General features: G+C 36.2%; 1 protein-coding gene across 1 annotated transcript in view; it reads left to right on the top strand.

Moving 5' to 3' along the window:
* Positions 1-12,952, top strand: part of DICER1 (dicer 1, ribonuclease III) — a 61,959-nt gene that overhangs the window by 32,329 nt on the left and 16,678 nt on the right. The window contains exons 11-22 of the mRNA XM_056492462.1: positions 1,533-1,665; positions 2,644-2,886; positions 2,985-3,139; positions 4,416-4,548; positions 4,992-5,067; positions 6,060-6,199; positions 8,984-9,163; positions 9,998-10,211; positions 10,293-10,446; positions 11,951-12,133; positions 12,444-12,549; positions 12,644-12,819. Of these exons, the coding sequence (XP_056348437.1) occupies positions 1,533-1,665; positions 2,644-2,886; positions 2,985-3,139; positions 4,416-4,548; positions 4,992-5,067; positions 6,060-6,199; positions 8,984-9,163; positions 9,998-10,211; positions 10,293-10,446; positions 11,951-12,133; positions 12,444-12,549; positions 12,644-12,819 (1,893 nt within the window). The remainder of the gene's footprint in view (positions 1-1,532; positions 1,666-2,643; positions 2,887-2,984; positions 3,140-4,415; positions 4,549-4,991; positions 5,068-6,059; positions 6,200-8,983; positions 9,164-9,997; positions 10,212-10,292; positions 10,447-11,950; positions 12,134-12,443; positions 12,550-12,643; positions 12,820-12,952) is intronic.

Below are 12,952 nucleotides of genomic sequence, written 5' to 3'. Positions count from 1 at the left end.
AGAATGTTTGAGATGTTTATTAGGTACTTAATTTGTATGACCTCATAGAAATGCCACGTTGAAAAAGAAGTACAAAAAAACCCTCTGTCCAGTTATTAACCCATACTTTCTCAGTGTCTGTCTCAAGAGCCTAGACTGCATACAGTAATGTAACTCCATTTGGCCTTGAGCTACCAAACCACATTTGCACTTCAGCACAGGAGGATCCTTCTAGTCTGTTTCCCTAAGGATGGCAAGCTGTATGCCTCTTTTCTGTCCTCTTGCCTATCTCCCTCTTCATTCCACTTTTAACAGATTGCAAAGGTGGAAAGCCTTCAAGGTGTTTTATGTTCCCATAGATTTTATTTAAAATGGGGACTAGGCAAGGGGGCAAGACTTCATGAGTTTTTCAAGGGTAAAAAGAGCCCCTTTCCCTCTGGTTTGGCAGCAGCTTGCTGGGCAGATGGTAGGCTTGTAGCTGGGGACTGAACAGCATCCATCTACTTCTATGTGAGGCAGAAGTGCTAGAGATTTTTTTGGGGGAAAGGTTCAAGTTACTGCTGGAGGCAGGCTGTTGTTTGGCTGTGGGGAGCACCTGGTAATGGACATGATGGATATGCTTTGACCAGACTAGTTAGTATTGAGCTGGCTGTAGTGACACGTGCTAGGGATTAATGGTTGTATATAATCCCTTGGTTTTTATTGGCTCTTCTGCTCAAAAGTCTGTTGTAGTTAAGTAATTCCAAGTTCTGTTCATCCTGAAAACTGATCAACTAATGATGCTCCAGCATATTTACTTTGATTGCACACTGTAATTGTGGTTTTAAGTCCATAAATGCCTCATTCTTTGAATTAGTGCATTCTTTATTTAGGTGAGCAATCTTCTACTTTATCTGTGAAACCAGATTACTGCAGAAGGCAGCTTATTCTGCTTCTGTAACATAAAGAATAAACTGAATGGAAATTGAGTGAGAGCAGGAATGCTCACATCCCTGTTGAGTATTCCTTTTAAAGAATTGTATTATGTCCTCTGTTTGGGTCAATTTCACAAGTAGTGAACATCTCACTGTGTAGGGTGAGCATCACTTGAGAAAAACAGGTCAACATACTTGAACAGAATGTTCTAATTATAAGTAGAATTGCAATCTTATATTTTAACCTAGAAGTTAATATTTTATACTGAAGGAACATTTTTGTTGAGGAAGCAGTTACAAGTCTTTCTTCTAAAATCTGCTGGAGCTTACAGAAAAAAAATAATTTTGAGTAGAGTACTTTAACAACAGGGAGCTTTAGAGTAATAGATTGGTTTAAAAAAATCTAGTTTTACCATGATAGGTCTGAAATGTGATGCATGAGCACTCCTTGTGTTTCTGTATGCAATCTGTCTTGTGTAACCTTACAGAGGTTTTCGAGAAAACTGCAGACAATTTATGTGTTAACATGACTTAATTGTCATGTTTCCACTTTTCCTTTTAATACAGGTCTCACAAATAATAGATTTTCCTCCATTTTGTAGGTTGTGTAACTTCTAAAAACACATGTAATATTTTTAGGTTGATAAAAGAAGCTGGCAAGCAAGATCCAGAACTGGCTTACATCAGTAGCAATTTTATAACTGGACATGGCATTGGCAAGAACCAGCCTCGTAACAAGCAGATGGAAGTAGAATTTAGAAAACAGGAAGAGGTAACTTAAAAAAAAAAATAATGTAACTGGCAGTACCCATTTTGCATGTGAATGTGTGTCTTCGAAAACAAAACAAATCAACAGGCAGAGTTTGGGGCACAGTCATTGAAAGTTTATAGCTTTGTTTTAAAAAATATGCTTACTTATTGGAGATACAATAAAAGCATATTTGGAGATATTGCTATGTCACGCTACACAAATAGAAATTAAAACTTTATGTAAAATTATGTTGATATCTAGTTAGATTATTATCTAATTTTTCTGCATTATGTTAGTGGTAATATAATAATATGTGAAGAACGTCAAATTTACTGAGATTTTCAGTAGTTAAGCTGATTTTGATATTTATTTTTTCTAAATTATTTTAAACTTCTGAATTGAAAATTATTTTTATTTTTCCTAAATTTGATTAATCATTAATGTTTTAAATGTTAAACACCTGCTTCCCCCTCCCTAATTTTACATCATTTCAAGCTCTGGGTTGTGCTCCAGACACTACACTTTTCTTTAGTACTGTTTCATATATAATATAAATATCAGAAGTGCCAGCTCTAGAATGTGCTCTACCCCCTGAGGATGCTTCAGGAGTGTTTGGGAAAAGATGGTGTCCTGAAAGCAGCATTTGTTTTTTCTTTAATACCACATAAAACTCATATTATAAAACAAAATACCACTGAAAACTCATAAGTAAATGGGGGGGGGGGGGATCCTCTCTGTTGCTAGAGGTTATAGTAGCTTCTTAGACACATTTGATTCCACATACCTGATTTTATTCCTGTAAACCTGCTGGTTCTGATAAACAGAACTTTTTTATAACTAAATTACTTTAATGTTTCCAAAAAGAGTTATTGTAATAGTTTTGTATTTTCATGTCTGGACATGTTTTGGGAGCCTCTCATCTTGATTTTCCTGCCTCTTGTTAAATCTCTTGTTAAATCTTTGACTGATACGTCAAATTTGTCTTAATTATTTTTGCAGGTTCTTAGAAAATTTCGAGCACATGAGACCAACCTACTTATTGCTACTAGTATTGTAGAAGAGGGTGTTGACATACCAAAATGCAACTTGGTGGTGCGTTTTGATTTGCCCACAGAGTACCGTTCCTATGTGCAGTCAAAAGGAAGAGCTAGAGCACCAATTTCCAATTACATTATGTTAGCAGATACAGACAAAATCAAAAGTTTTGAAGAAGATCTTAAGACATACAAAGCAATTGAGAAGGTATGAGGTCAAAGGAATGGGCCTGGGTTTTTTTAAATGTGTCATAGCACTTTTTAAGGGAAAAATTTCTCATCATGTTCTGTTCTTCAATTGTTAAGATCCTCCGAAACAAATGCTCAAAATCTGTTGATGCCAATGAAACTGAAACTGAACCTATTGTTGATGATGATGATATCTTTCCACCCTATGTGTTGAGGCCAGATGAGAACAGTCCAAGGGTTACTATTAACACTGCTATTGGACACATAAATAGGTAAGAGGTATATTCACTTCTTACTTCTTGTCGTTGAATAAAAGGTTTCTTAGCTGGTCTCGCAACATGGATGAACTGGGGCATTTACACATTTCCTCTTGGGCATCTTGACAGAATCTTCTCTCTTAAAGTGGTCACATAGGTTTGAAGGGATTATTTGCTTTCTTTATCTGACCAGAGGTTTTAGCTCTGATAATAAATGTTTTGATGTTGTTTCCTGTTTAATCAAAAGCTTCCCTGGAAACACTCAGCTTCAAAATGTGTAGTAAATTTGCATTTTTGCTCTTGTCAAACTGTTTTAAAAATAAATAAATAAAAGAATTGTTAAAACAGTAGTTAAATCTTCCAGTTCTAATAATCACATTTGTAATAGCAATCTGTTGTCATCTTTACAAACAAAACCACAGTAATTAAAGTCCACAAGACAGGATGGGAGCTACTCAAATATCTACTCTCTAAGGCAGTGGTAATTAGAGGAGGTTCTCAGTGACAGGAAGACAAAAAAGACCAGGAAGATCCAGGGAGCTGTGGACCAGTCAGTTTAACTATAGTCATATGGAAGGCTATGGACCAAATCCTTGTGGCAACAGTTCTTAGGCCCATAAAGGGGGTTGGCAGAAACCAAGTTTTACTGAGGGCTTTTTATCTCTGGTGTCATGAAGTGGTTGACTATGAAAAGCAGTGAATGTCATTTACTGAAGTAAAGCTTTTGGTGCAATTGCCAAAGTACTACCTTAGTAGCTAAATTCTTGAGATGCAGATTGTTTTGATGGACTGCCTGGTAAAAAAATCCTCTCAAACCAGTCAGATTTGAAGGATGAATGGCAGATGTAAATGGTTCAAAGGCTGTCTGGCTGTTAGGAGGTCCAGCACAGCTTAACATCAGGATGTTTGCATTTAATACCATGCTGGGAGGGAGGGAACTCAGTACAAGAGAGGAAAGGCAGGAAGGGGAAACCGTGATAAACAGGAGAAGTAAGACAACAGTAAACTCAGGAGACATAATGGGAGCCCTGGGACCTGGCAGGAAATAGCCTTGTGCATCCTTACAAGCTGGGGTGACCTTTTTGCAGACCAGGCTTATAATGAAGGACTTGGAGGTTCTTCTGCTCAGAAGTTAGTTGAATATGAGTCAGTAGTGCAAATTTACAGTGCTTTACAGTGCCTGAAATTGTCTTCTCTAGCATTCATACCAGTAAGGTAAGGTTCCACTGAAATGTGTTTAGGTTTCGATTTGCAGGTTTTGATTTGTGTGAAATGTTCTGTCAACTTTTAGGTACTGCGCTAGATTACCAAGTGATCCATTTACACACCTGGCCCCCAAGTGTAAGACCAGGGAACTACCTGACCATACATTTTACTCTACTCTCTACCTGCCAATCAACTCACCTCTTCGAGCTTCAATTGTTGTAGGTATTTGGGGAAGGAAGAGCATGGAAATACATGAATATGTTGGGTTGAGAATTGGTCTGTGCTGTTTCTACATTTAGTTTCACTGTTGGTAACGAAAACTAGGTTTTGTTGTGTTGTATTCTCTAACTGGTTTTAGATCACTTTTTGTTACAATTCATTTTCCATCAGTTGCTGTTTTATGCCAAAGACAAGAATATTTTGATATTCTTCCCTGTACATTGTTGTTTCATGCACTTGTCCTTTATTGGTTTTGATCAATAGTGTAGTTGAGTTCTTGTAATTTTGGAAAAACATGGAAAAGCCTGAATATCTTCACAAAACTGCCATCAATGTGCTTTTTACAAAAATTTCGCTTGTCTCAAATGCTTGTATTAAACTAAATATATATAAGTAAGTTGCCAGTAAACAAAGTTTTTATGAAGTATTTAAATGTTTATAGGGCCCTCCAATGAGTTGTGCAAGACTGGCTGAGAGAGTTGTCGCTCTTATTTGCTGTGAAAAACTGCACAAAATTGGTAAGAACTGGAAAAACAACCTCTTTGTAAAGGTATATTTCATAGTTGAGAAATTGCATATGGTATGGATGTTATATATGTGCATACCCTTCTGCTGTAGCCATTTATTGCAGCTTTCTTTTGCTTGCCTTGTTTTGTGATGCAGTCATGTACTTACTAATTTAGCTTAATTAAGGGAAAAGAGTCTTGTTCTTTAGAAGATACTAATTGTAGGTCAGGTCATCCTACAGCCAAAAGAATAAGATTTTTAAAGAGAGTTGTGACAAAAGAAAAAATACACAACTCTAAATTTATTGCTTTCTCTGCTGTATTCTAAGTCATGGTCCAAAAATAAGACATTGCAGGACTACTTTAGCTCTTTTTTCTAGTAAGTATAATGGAGAATGCTCTTCATTGTGGAACGTTTTAAAGTTAATTCTGTGTTACTGTTTTTTTTATGAAGTACAGAAGTATTTATGTATTTTTTAAGCAAAAAAGAATTGTAGGCCTGGGGGTTTGTATTTTTTTTTTTTCTGAGTTAAACCTTTTGAACACTGAATTCATACCAACAAATGTATCCCAGAATGGCACCCTGATGGAGGCTTAACCCAGTGTTGGAAGTGCACATTCAACAGCAGTAATTTCTTTTTAAGAATGATAGAGAAATAGAAATTTTCCCTCTTCCTTTGTATAACTCCATGTGAGTGATTTTAAAATAAGTGTTTCAGTAAAAGATTGCTTTTTATGGGCAAAAAGAGTTCTTGTATATTTTCAGTATAGAATACAATTTTTTAAAATGAATATAAGAGTTTTTTTACTACTAATAAACATTTTTGCCCAAAATTAAGTCTCTCCCCACTGTTGCACTTCTGGAACCTTGCAGTAGTCCATGTGTTTTAAAACCTTACATATGAGGTGTTTTCACAAGCAATCTCACAGCTGTGTAGGATCTGAAGGAACCAAGATTTGATTGTTCATAATGCTATTTCTTTTTACTCTTTTGTAATACTCAGGTGAACTGGATGATCATTTGATGCCAGTTGGTAAAGAAACGGTTAAATATGAGGAGGAACTTGATTTACATGATGAAGAAGAAACCAGTGTTCCAGGAAGGCCAGGCTCTACAAAGCGAAGACAGTGCTATCCTAAAGCTGTTAGTATCACTTACTGCTATCCAAATCTCTGATCTCATGCTTTATGTGCTAGTAAGACAGAATTGCCAACTCTTAATCTTAACTGTTTAGAAATTTTTAGAAGTCTTGTATTTACAGTGGAAATACTTTGCTGTTCTAATTCTGTGGAAGCCTGCAATGCTACCTGAGTTTATGGTACCACATGCTTTGGAAGCGTGCCTGTGAGCTCAAAGAACATTCACCTTCTGTAGGGCTTGTTGGCAAATACTTACTTGTCTAGTATGAAAATAGCTGAGGAAACTAGTCCTGCATTAATGATCTGTAAAATCATTACCTTATTATTGGCTTTCAGGACAAATAGTTGAACACTAAAGATGTGTCCTGGGCTAAATACAGAAATGTATTTGGGTTTTTTTTTTTTTTGATGCTTGGTTTAGTTTGGCAAGTTTACTGGTTGAACACAGAATTTCACAATTCCTGGTTTAAGTCTTATAATATCAAATAAGTGTAATTTAATTTTTTTTCACTTTTAAAGTAGTTCTAAATATTATACTTTACATTATACTTGATCTGTTGAAAGGATCACGTAAGAAAATACAGCTCTGTGTTAAGTCATGTATTCACAGTCTGTTACAACAGGCTTCAACCACACCAGCTTGTAAAATTTGACTTCTTAAGTGGTATTTGTGGGGAAATTGGAAATAATTCAAGAGAAAATGGAGAAAAGAAGCTTTGTCAGAGTATTTTGCAGCTACTCTGGAACCTTCCTTTTTCCTCTGCAGTTGTTACAGGTTCTAAGGTTTTTTGAATATGACAGGTAACTCATAGAATCTGATAATCTTTGCATTTTACAAAGATGCACAGTTTGCATTTTTGCAGGTTTTTTTGTTACAAGTACTTTTCTCTTACCTCACTTGGTAAAATTGTTGGGATAGAGGTGATTCATAAATTGCAGGATTATGGTATCTCGTTCAGAGGAGTTGATTTGTCAAGTGTTGCATCATTCTTTCTCAGTTATTTCTTTTTTAATAGGGAATCTATAAGAATACTTTCCCCTTGCCTTTGTCCCAACTTCTCACATCTGGAAAAAAACCTTTGGCAAATATTTAAGGTCTGCAAGATCCTCTTGGGTTTAATGTAGTTATTAAATTTATGAGTAATTTTCCATTAAGCCAAGGCCATAGTTTTACTGCAGCATAACTTTAAAATCCAGGACTACATGTATTGCAATTTAGTTTTAGATAAACAGGAGGATCATTTTGAGACCTGCAAAGTAATGAACTTCTACCAAACATAAAGCATGGTTTCTTAACGTCTATGACAAATATGACCAGAAGAATTAAAAGTGCTTGTGGCTGTTGCTAGTATTCACATCTGCAAGCTAGAATTGTAATGAGAAAACTCACATATTGTAGTGCCTGGACAAAGGGGCAGGGTATTGAATTTTGTTTATGTGTTTATCCCAAGTGTATCAAAACATTTTTGTTCCTTTTAAACAATTCTGCTGGAAAAAGAATCAGTGTTAATGAAACTGTAAGTTCAGTCAAACTTTTTGTTTTTCTCTGAGTACACACGTTTTCCTTTTTACCTTTTTTTTTTACTTTTCTACTGTTAAGTTCCAAAGGTCTTAGACATAAAATGTGTTCTAGTGTTACTGGTTCAGTGTAGACATTTGCATCAAAGCAAATGATATCAAAGACATCAAAGCTTGTTTCAATCTGCTTAATGTGAGGAGAGGCATGTTTTGCCTTCATTGACTATTGCAGAAAGCAAGGTTCTAAGGATACCCAAAAGCAAGATTAAAACACAAACATGGTTAAATGGTGTGATCCAAAGTGATCTAGTGCAGTGGGGGAGATCTGCATCAGGTGTGGTGTGTCTCTCTCTTGGTGAAATCCCTCCCAGAGCAGTCAGGCTTGCCAGTGAGGAAGCAGAGCCATGGCAGCAGGACCAGCACAGGGGTAGGGGGCACAAGCAGCCTCACAGGATAGTGTAGGACAGCGCAGACAGCCAAGATTCCAGCACTCTGTAGATTTGGCAGCATCTGTGGCAGGTTGGGCACTTGCTTATAGAGGGTTTTGAGAGCCGTGACAACACATCCAGTTCATAAAGTTGTGATCTGTACTTGCTCCCAAGGGTAAGGGATAATTCTTGATATTGGTTAAGGGAGGGAGGAAGAATTGGGGTAGCACCTAATAGGCATAAATGGTGAGTTTCTTTCCCAAATGCCCATATTTTACCTTCATCATCAGTCCATGACTTTGTCTTCAGGAGGGCCAGTTCTAATAGGTTTGTAGGGAAGTGTCCCAAAACTACTAGAGTTTCACTTGCTTTCTCCTTCCCCAGCAGCAGCACCTTACCTTAGCAATCTTTTGAGGCTGAGCATGTCCAAAAGCACCCACCACCAATATAGCTTTATTTGAGGGAATGATTCCATGTAAAGAGGTGTCTTCAATTTTGAGGGCAGACATTTGAGCTCCAGTATCTACTAGAAAAGTTATAGGAACGTGATGGGAACCTATAGGACAGGTTATTAGTAAGTCTTATGAAAGGCCACCCTCTGTCCCCCAGTTCACCTACTGAGGACAGAGGAAATCTCATGGCTGCCATGCCAGGCTGCTAGCCAAACATTTTTGCTTAAGAAAAAAACCACTGCTTGACCCCAGAATAATTTTTTTTTTGTTCCTTGTGTTTAGCAGTGGGTCTCCAAATAAACCTAAGAGGACCTATTCAAAGAATAATAGCTAGGTGAACTTTGCTGATTTTTATCATGTTAATGTTTTTTCTTTTTTTATTTTTTTCAGATTCCAGAATGTTTGAGGGATAGTTATCCCAAACCTGATCAGCCCTGTTACTTGTATGTAATAGGAATGGTGTTAACGACTCCTCTACCTGATGAGCTCAACTTCAGGAGACGAAAGCTATATCCTCCTGAGGATACAACAAGATGTTTTGGCATATTGACAGCCAAACCTATACCTCAAGTAAGGAATCAGTTTCCTTTCCTTGTTCTGCATGCCTTGCAACTTGTTATTTTCTACTTACTGCCCACCCAACAGAATGAAGAGTTGGAAATGACTATAAATTATGCTTGTATCAAGTAAACTCCAGAAAATAAACAATACCATTCATCCAGTCAAGTCACCACTTCTTTTTCTATCTTTAGGGATGGAACAATTTATTTTTGCCGAACTTTTGGTTTAGAAGTTTAGTATTTTGCATTGGCAAATTCAAGGTGTCCCTCCTTTTTTCTATGAGATATGATGGGAATAGACATACCAGCTACAGAGTTGGCCTGCACTGCACTACCTTATCTATACAAAAGCTGTGGTAACAAATCCTCTCAGCATTCCTAGTCTGCAGCAGCAGCAGAGAAAGTCGGCCATGTTAATTAAAATTGGCACCTCTTGCTTCAGAAAAATTTTAATAGGCATTTATTTTTTGTGAGACTCAGCTGAGGAAGATTTTTTCAAATTGTATTTTCTGTTGTCCACATAAGAAGGCATTTCACAAATATGCTGGTTTTCACATTTCTTTCTTTATAACAGAAAATACTTCCTTTTCTACTTAGCTTTTATAAAGACAAGAGCTGTAAAACACAAGGAGAACTATTAAAAAAAACAAATCAGTCATTCTTTAACATTCAGAGTCCCATCTGTAATTGAAGGGCCATCACAGTTCACACTTCTGATCCTATTTGATCCGATTTGCTGTAGGGTCAGTCAAGCTTTACTTCAAAATCTGCACTAAACAGACAGTGCTCTATAAAGGAATCCCACTTTTCTTTTGTGATTTCTTTTGGTTTTGTTCTTGTTTAGATTCCTCACTTTCCTGTGTATACTCGCTCTGGAGAGGTTACAATATCCATTGAGCTTAAGAAATCTGGTTTTACTCTGTCTCTGCAAATGCTTGAGTTGATAACACGACTCCACCAGTACATTTTTTCACATATTCTTCGTCTTGAGAAACCTGCACTAGAGTTCAAACCTACAGAAGCTGATTCAGCCTATTGTGTTCTACCTCTAAATGTTGGTAAGAACAAAAATTTTGTAATTTACAACTTGTCAGAAAAGTTCAGCCTAGAAAACTGACTTGTGCATTTTCCTTTTTAAGTTGATGACTCTAGCACTTTGGACATTGACTTTAAGTTTATGGAAGACATTGAGAAATCTGAGGCACGTACAGGCATTCCCAGTACACAGTATACAAAAGAAATGCCTTTTATTTTCAAGCTAGAAGATTACCAGGATGCAGTTATCATTCCACGGTGAGTACTCTACATTGTTTAGGTGTTTGCCTATTGTATTTATACAAACACTTGTAATAAGGGCATGTTAGTATCTGTAGCAGAATTGCTTTTTTTAAGAACTGTATGCTGTTAGTCTGAAGGTGTCTGGTAGTATTTAAAATAATTTAAAGATTTTTTAAATAAATAGTTGATCATATATTAGTAGGATTTAAGTGTTTAGGCATCCCAAGATTCATTACATTTTTGTAAGGAATAGTAGAGCTCACCACAAAATTTACTTAGTATTCTGATAAAACACTGCAACTTCATCAAGAAGGGGCTTACTGAAACTAGTATTAGTCTGGAAGATTGCATGGGAGTCCTGTTCTCTGGTTACTGCTTATGCACACCAAAGACCTGCTAAAGGAAGGTGTTGGTAAATGGGAAAATTACAAGTGATGAAGACCATTTAATAGAATCTCTATATTGAGTGATACTCATTTTCAGTGCTGGATATGCAAAGGTTCTCTAGAACTGGTAGGCTTTGTGGAGGCTTAATTATTCCCTATGCAACTGGTTTTTGTTATACCTAGTATATTGTAAAAGATGGTACTTACTGAATATATAGAGGATAAATTTAAGTTTAAACTTTGTGTTTTGGCCTCATCTGTCTCTGATTTTTTTTTTCTTTAAGAATCTGAAAAGTCTCATTAGTAGTGCATAAATTTTGTTTAGAGATACTATTTGTTTAGAATTTTTATTTAGATATTTCAGTAGAAACTTAAAATTATACATATAGCAATTCCAAGCGTGAAATACCTTAATGTGGAAATCTAATTGTTGAATATTGCTTTCCTTTTTTAAAAATTATTTTTACTGTTATTTTCTGGGCATGTTTATCACCATAGTTTCCAATGAGCCTTGGTAGCCACGTAAAAGATGTTGGCACAGTCTGGCTTTAATTTTAATATTCTGCCTGTAATACAAGAACTTACTTTGCTGTCCTTGAAAGGCGTGTGAATTCACCTTGCTATGTATTTGGGGTTTTGTGCTTTAAGTTTATTGGGGGGATGACTTGGTTAAAATGCCAGTTTAGATATGAGGTAGTACAGTCTTTGTATGCAGAGGAACTCAGTTTCTACTAATGTAGAATACCACATTGGAGACTAGATGCTAAAAAGCCAAATTATCAAACTTGATTGTTAGGTGTTTCAAAACAAGAAATTATTGTTTGAAGCATTACTTTTGTCCAGAGCTTGAGTTTGTATTACATATTGAAGACCTAAATCCTCAATTTAATTTAAATGTTTAGCTTGTAGAGGAAATTTCACAGATTATAGATTGTCTGTATTTATCTCTGTCTTAAAGTACATTTCTCATTTAGCATTTGAGTTAGCTAAATAAATTATTTCTACAACAAAAAAAAAACCCTTATTAACCAAAAGTCTCAAGTGCATTGTTTAACCATTATTCTCTTAACCATGTTGGAACATGAAGAACTTAAGAAAAGCTTTACTGTAATGCCAAATTTTCTTTTTTTTAGATATCGAAATTTTGATCAGCCTCATCGATTCTACGTAGCTGATGTATACACTGATCTTACTCCACTCAGTAAATTCCCTTCCCCTGAATATGAAACTTTTGCTGAATATTATAAAACAAAATATAATCTTGACCTTACCAATCTTAACCAGCCACTGCTGGATGTGGACCACACATCTTCAAGGTAACAGCAGTCATATTTTGTGTCTGATGTTTGTAGTGTGACAGTAAAGTGCCTTTTTTTTTTCTTTAAAATATGGGATAAAGCTGAGGGTTTGTGTCTTCCAAAATAGCTACTGTTTTTTTTTTCTTGAGAGATATCTGATTTGTGTAACAAGAACTATGAATTGAGTCTGTTTTTTTCCCAGAGGTATTAGTGCTGTTACTTCACAATGCCTTGAAGTTGAATGCTAAGAAACTTGAGAAAGTTTAGGCTACTAAGTTCTATTAATTAATTATGTACTTACACCAGAGTATTTTCACATGGTTTTTAGACTTAATCTTTTGACTCCTCGCCATTTGAATCAGAAGGGAAAAGCACTTCCATTAAGCAGTGCTGAGAAGAGGAAAGCAAAGTGGGAAAGTTTGCAGAATAAACAGGTAAAATAGACGCATCTAATTCAAGTGGACTTTCTTAATGGTGATCTGGGCTACCTTTACAAGGAAAATTCTTTTCTTCCCCCTCCTTTCCCAGATACTGGTTCCTGAGCTCTGTGCTATACATCCTATTCCAGCGTCACTGTGGAGAAAAGCAGTGTGCCTCCCCAGCATACTTTACCGCCTGCACTGCCTTTTGACAGCAGAGGAACTGAGAGCTCAAACAGCCACTGATGCTGGTGTAGGGGTTAAATCACTTCCTGCAGATTTCAGGCATGTATTTTTTCAATGGGTATTTTTCAGTATGATGTCTGACTTACAAGGTGGAAAGAACTATTATTTCATGAATGATAAAACTGGTAACTCTTGTTTAACTCTTGGCACTTCTCAGTGAATCACAGTTTAA

This window comes from Oenanthe melanoleuca, chromosome 5, assembly GCF_029582105.1.
Source record: "Oenanthe melanoleuca isolate GR-GAL-2019-014 chromosome 5, OMel1.0, whole genome shotgun sequence".
Taxonomy (NCBI): domain Eukaryota; kingdom Metazoa; phylum Chordata; class Aves; order Passeriformes; family Muscicapidae; genus Oenanthe; species Oenanthe melanoleuca.
Note: the sequence above shows the minus strand (reverse complement) of the source record. Positions and strands in the feature narration are given on the sequence as shown.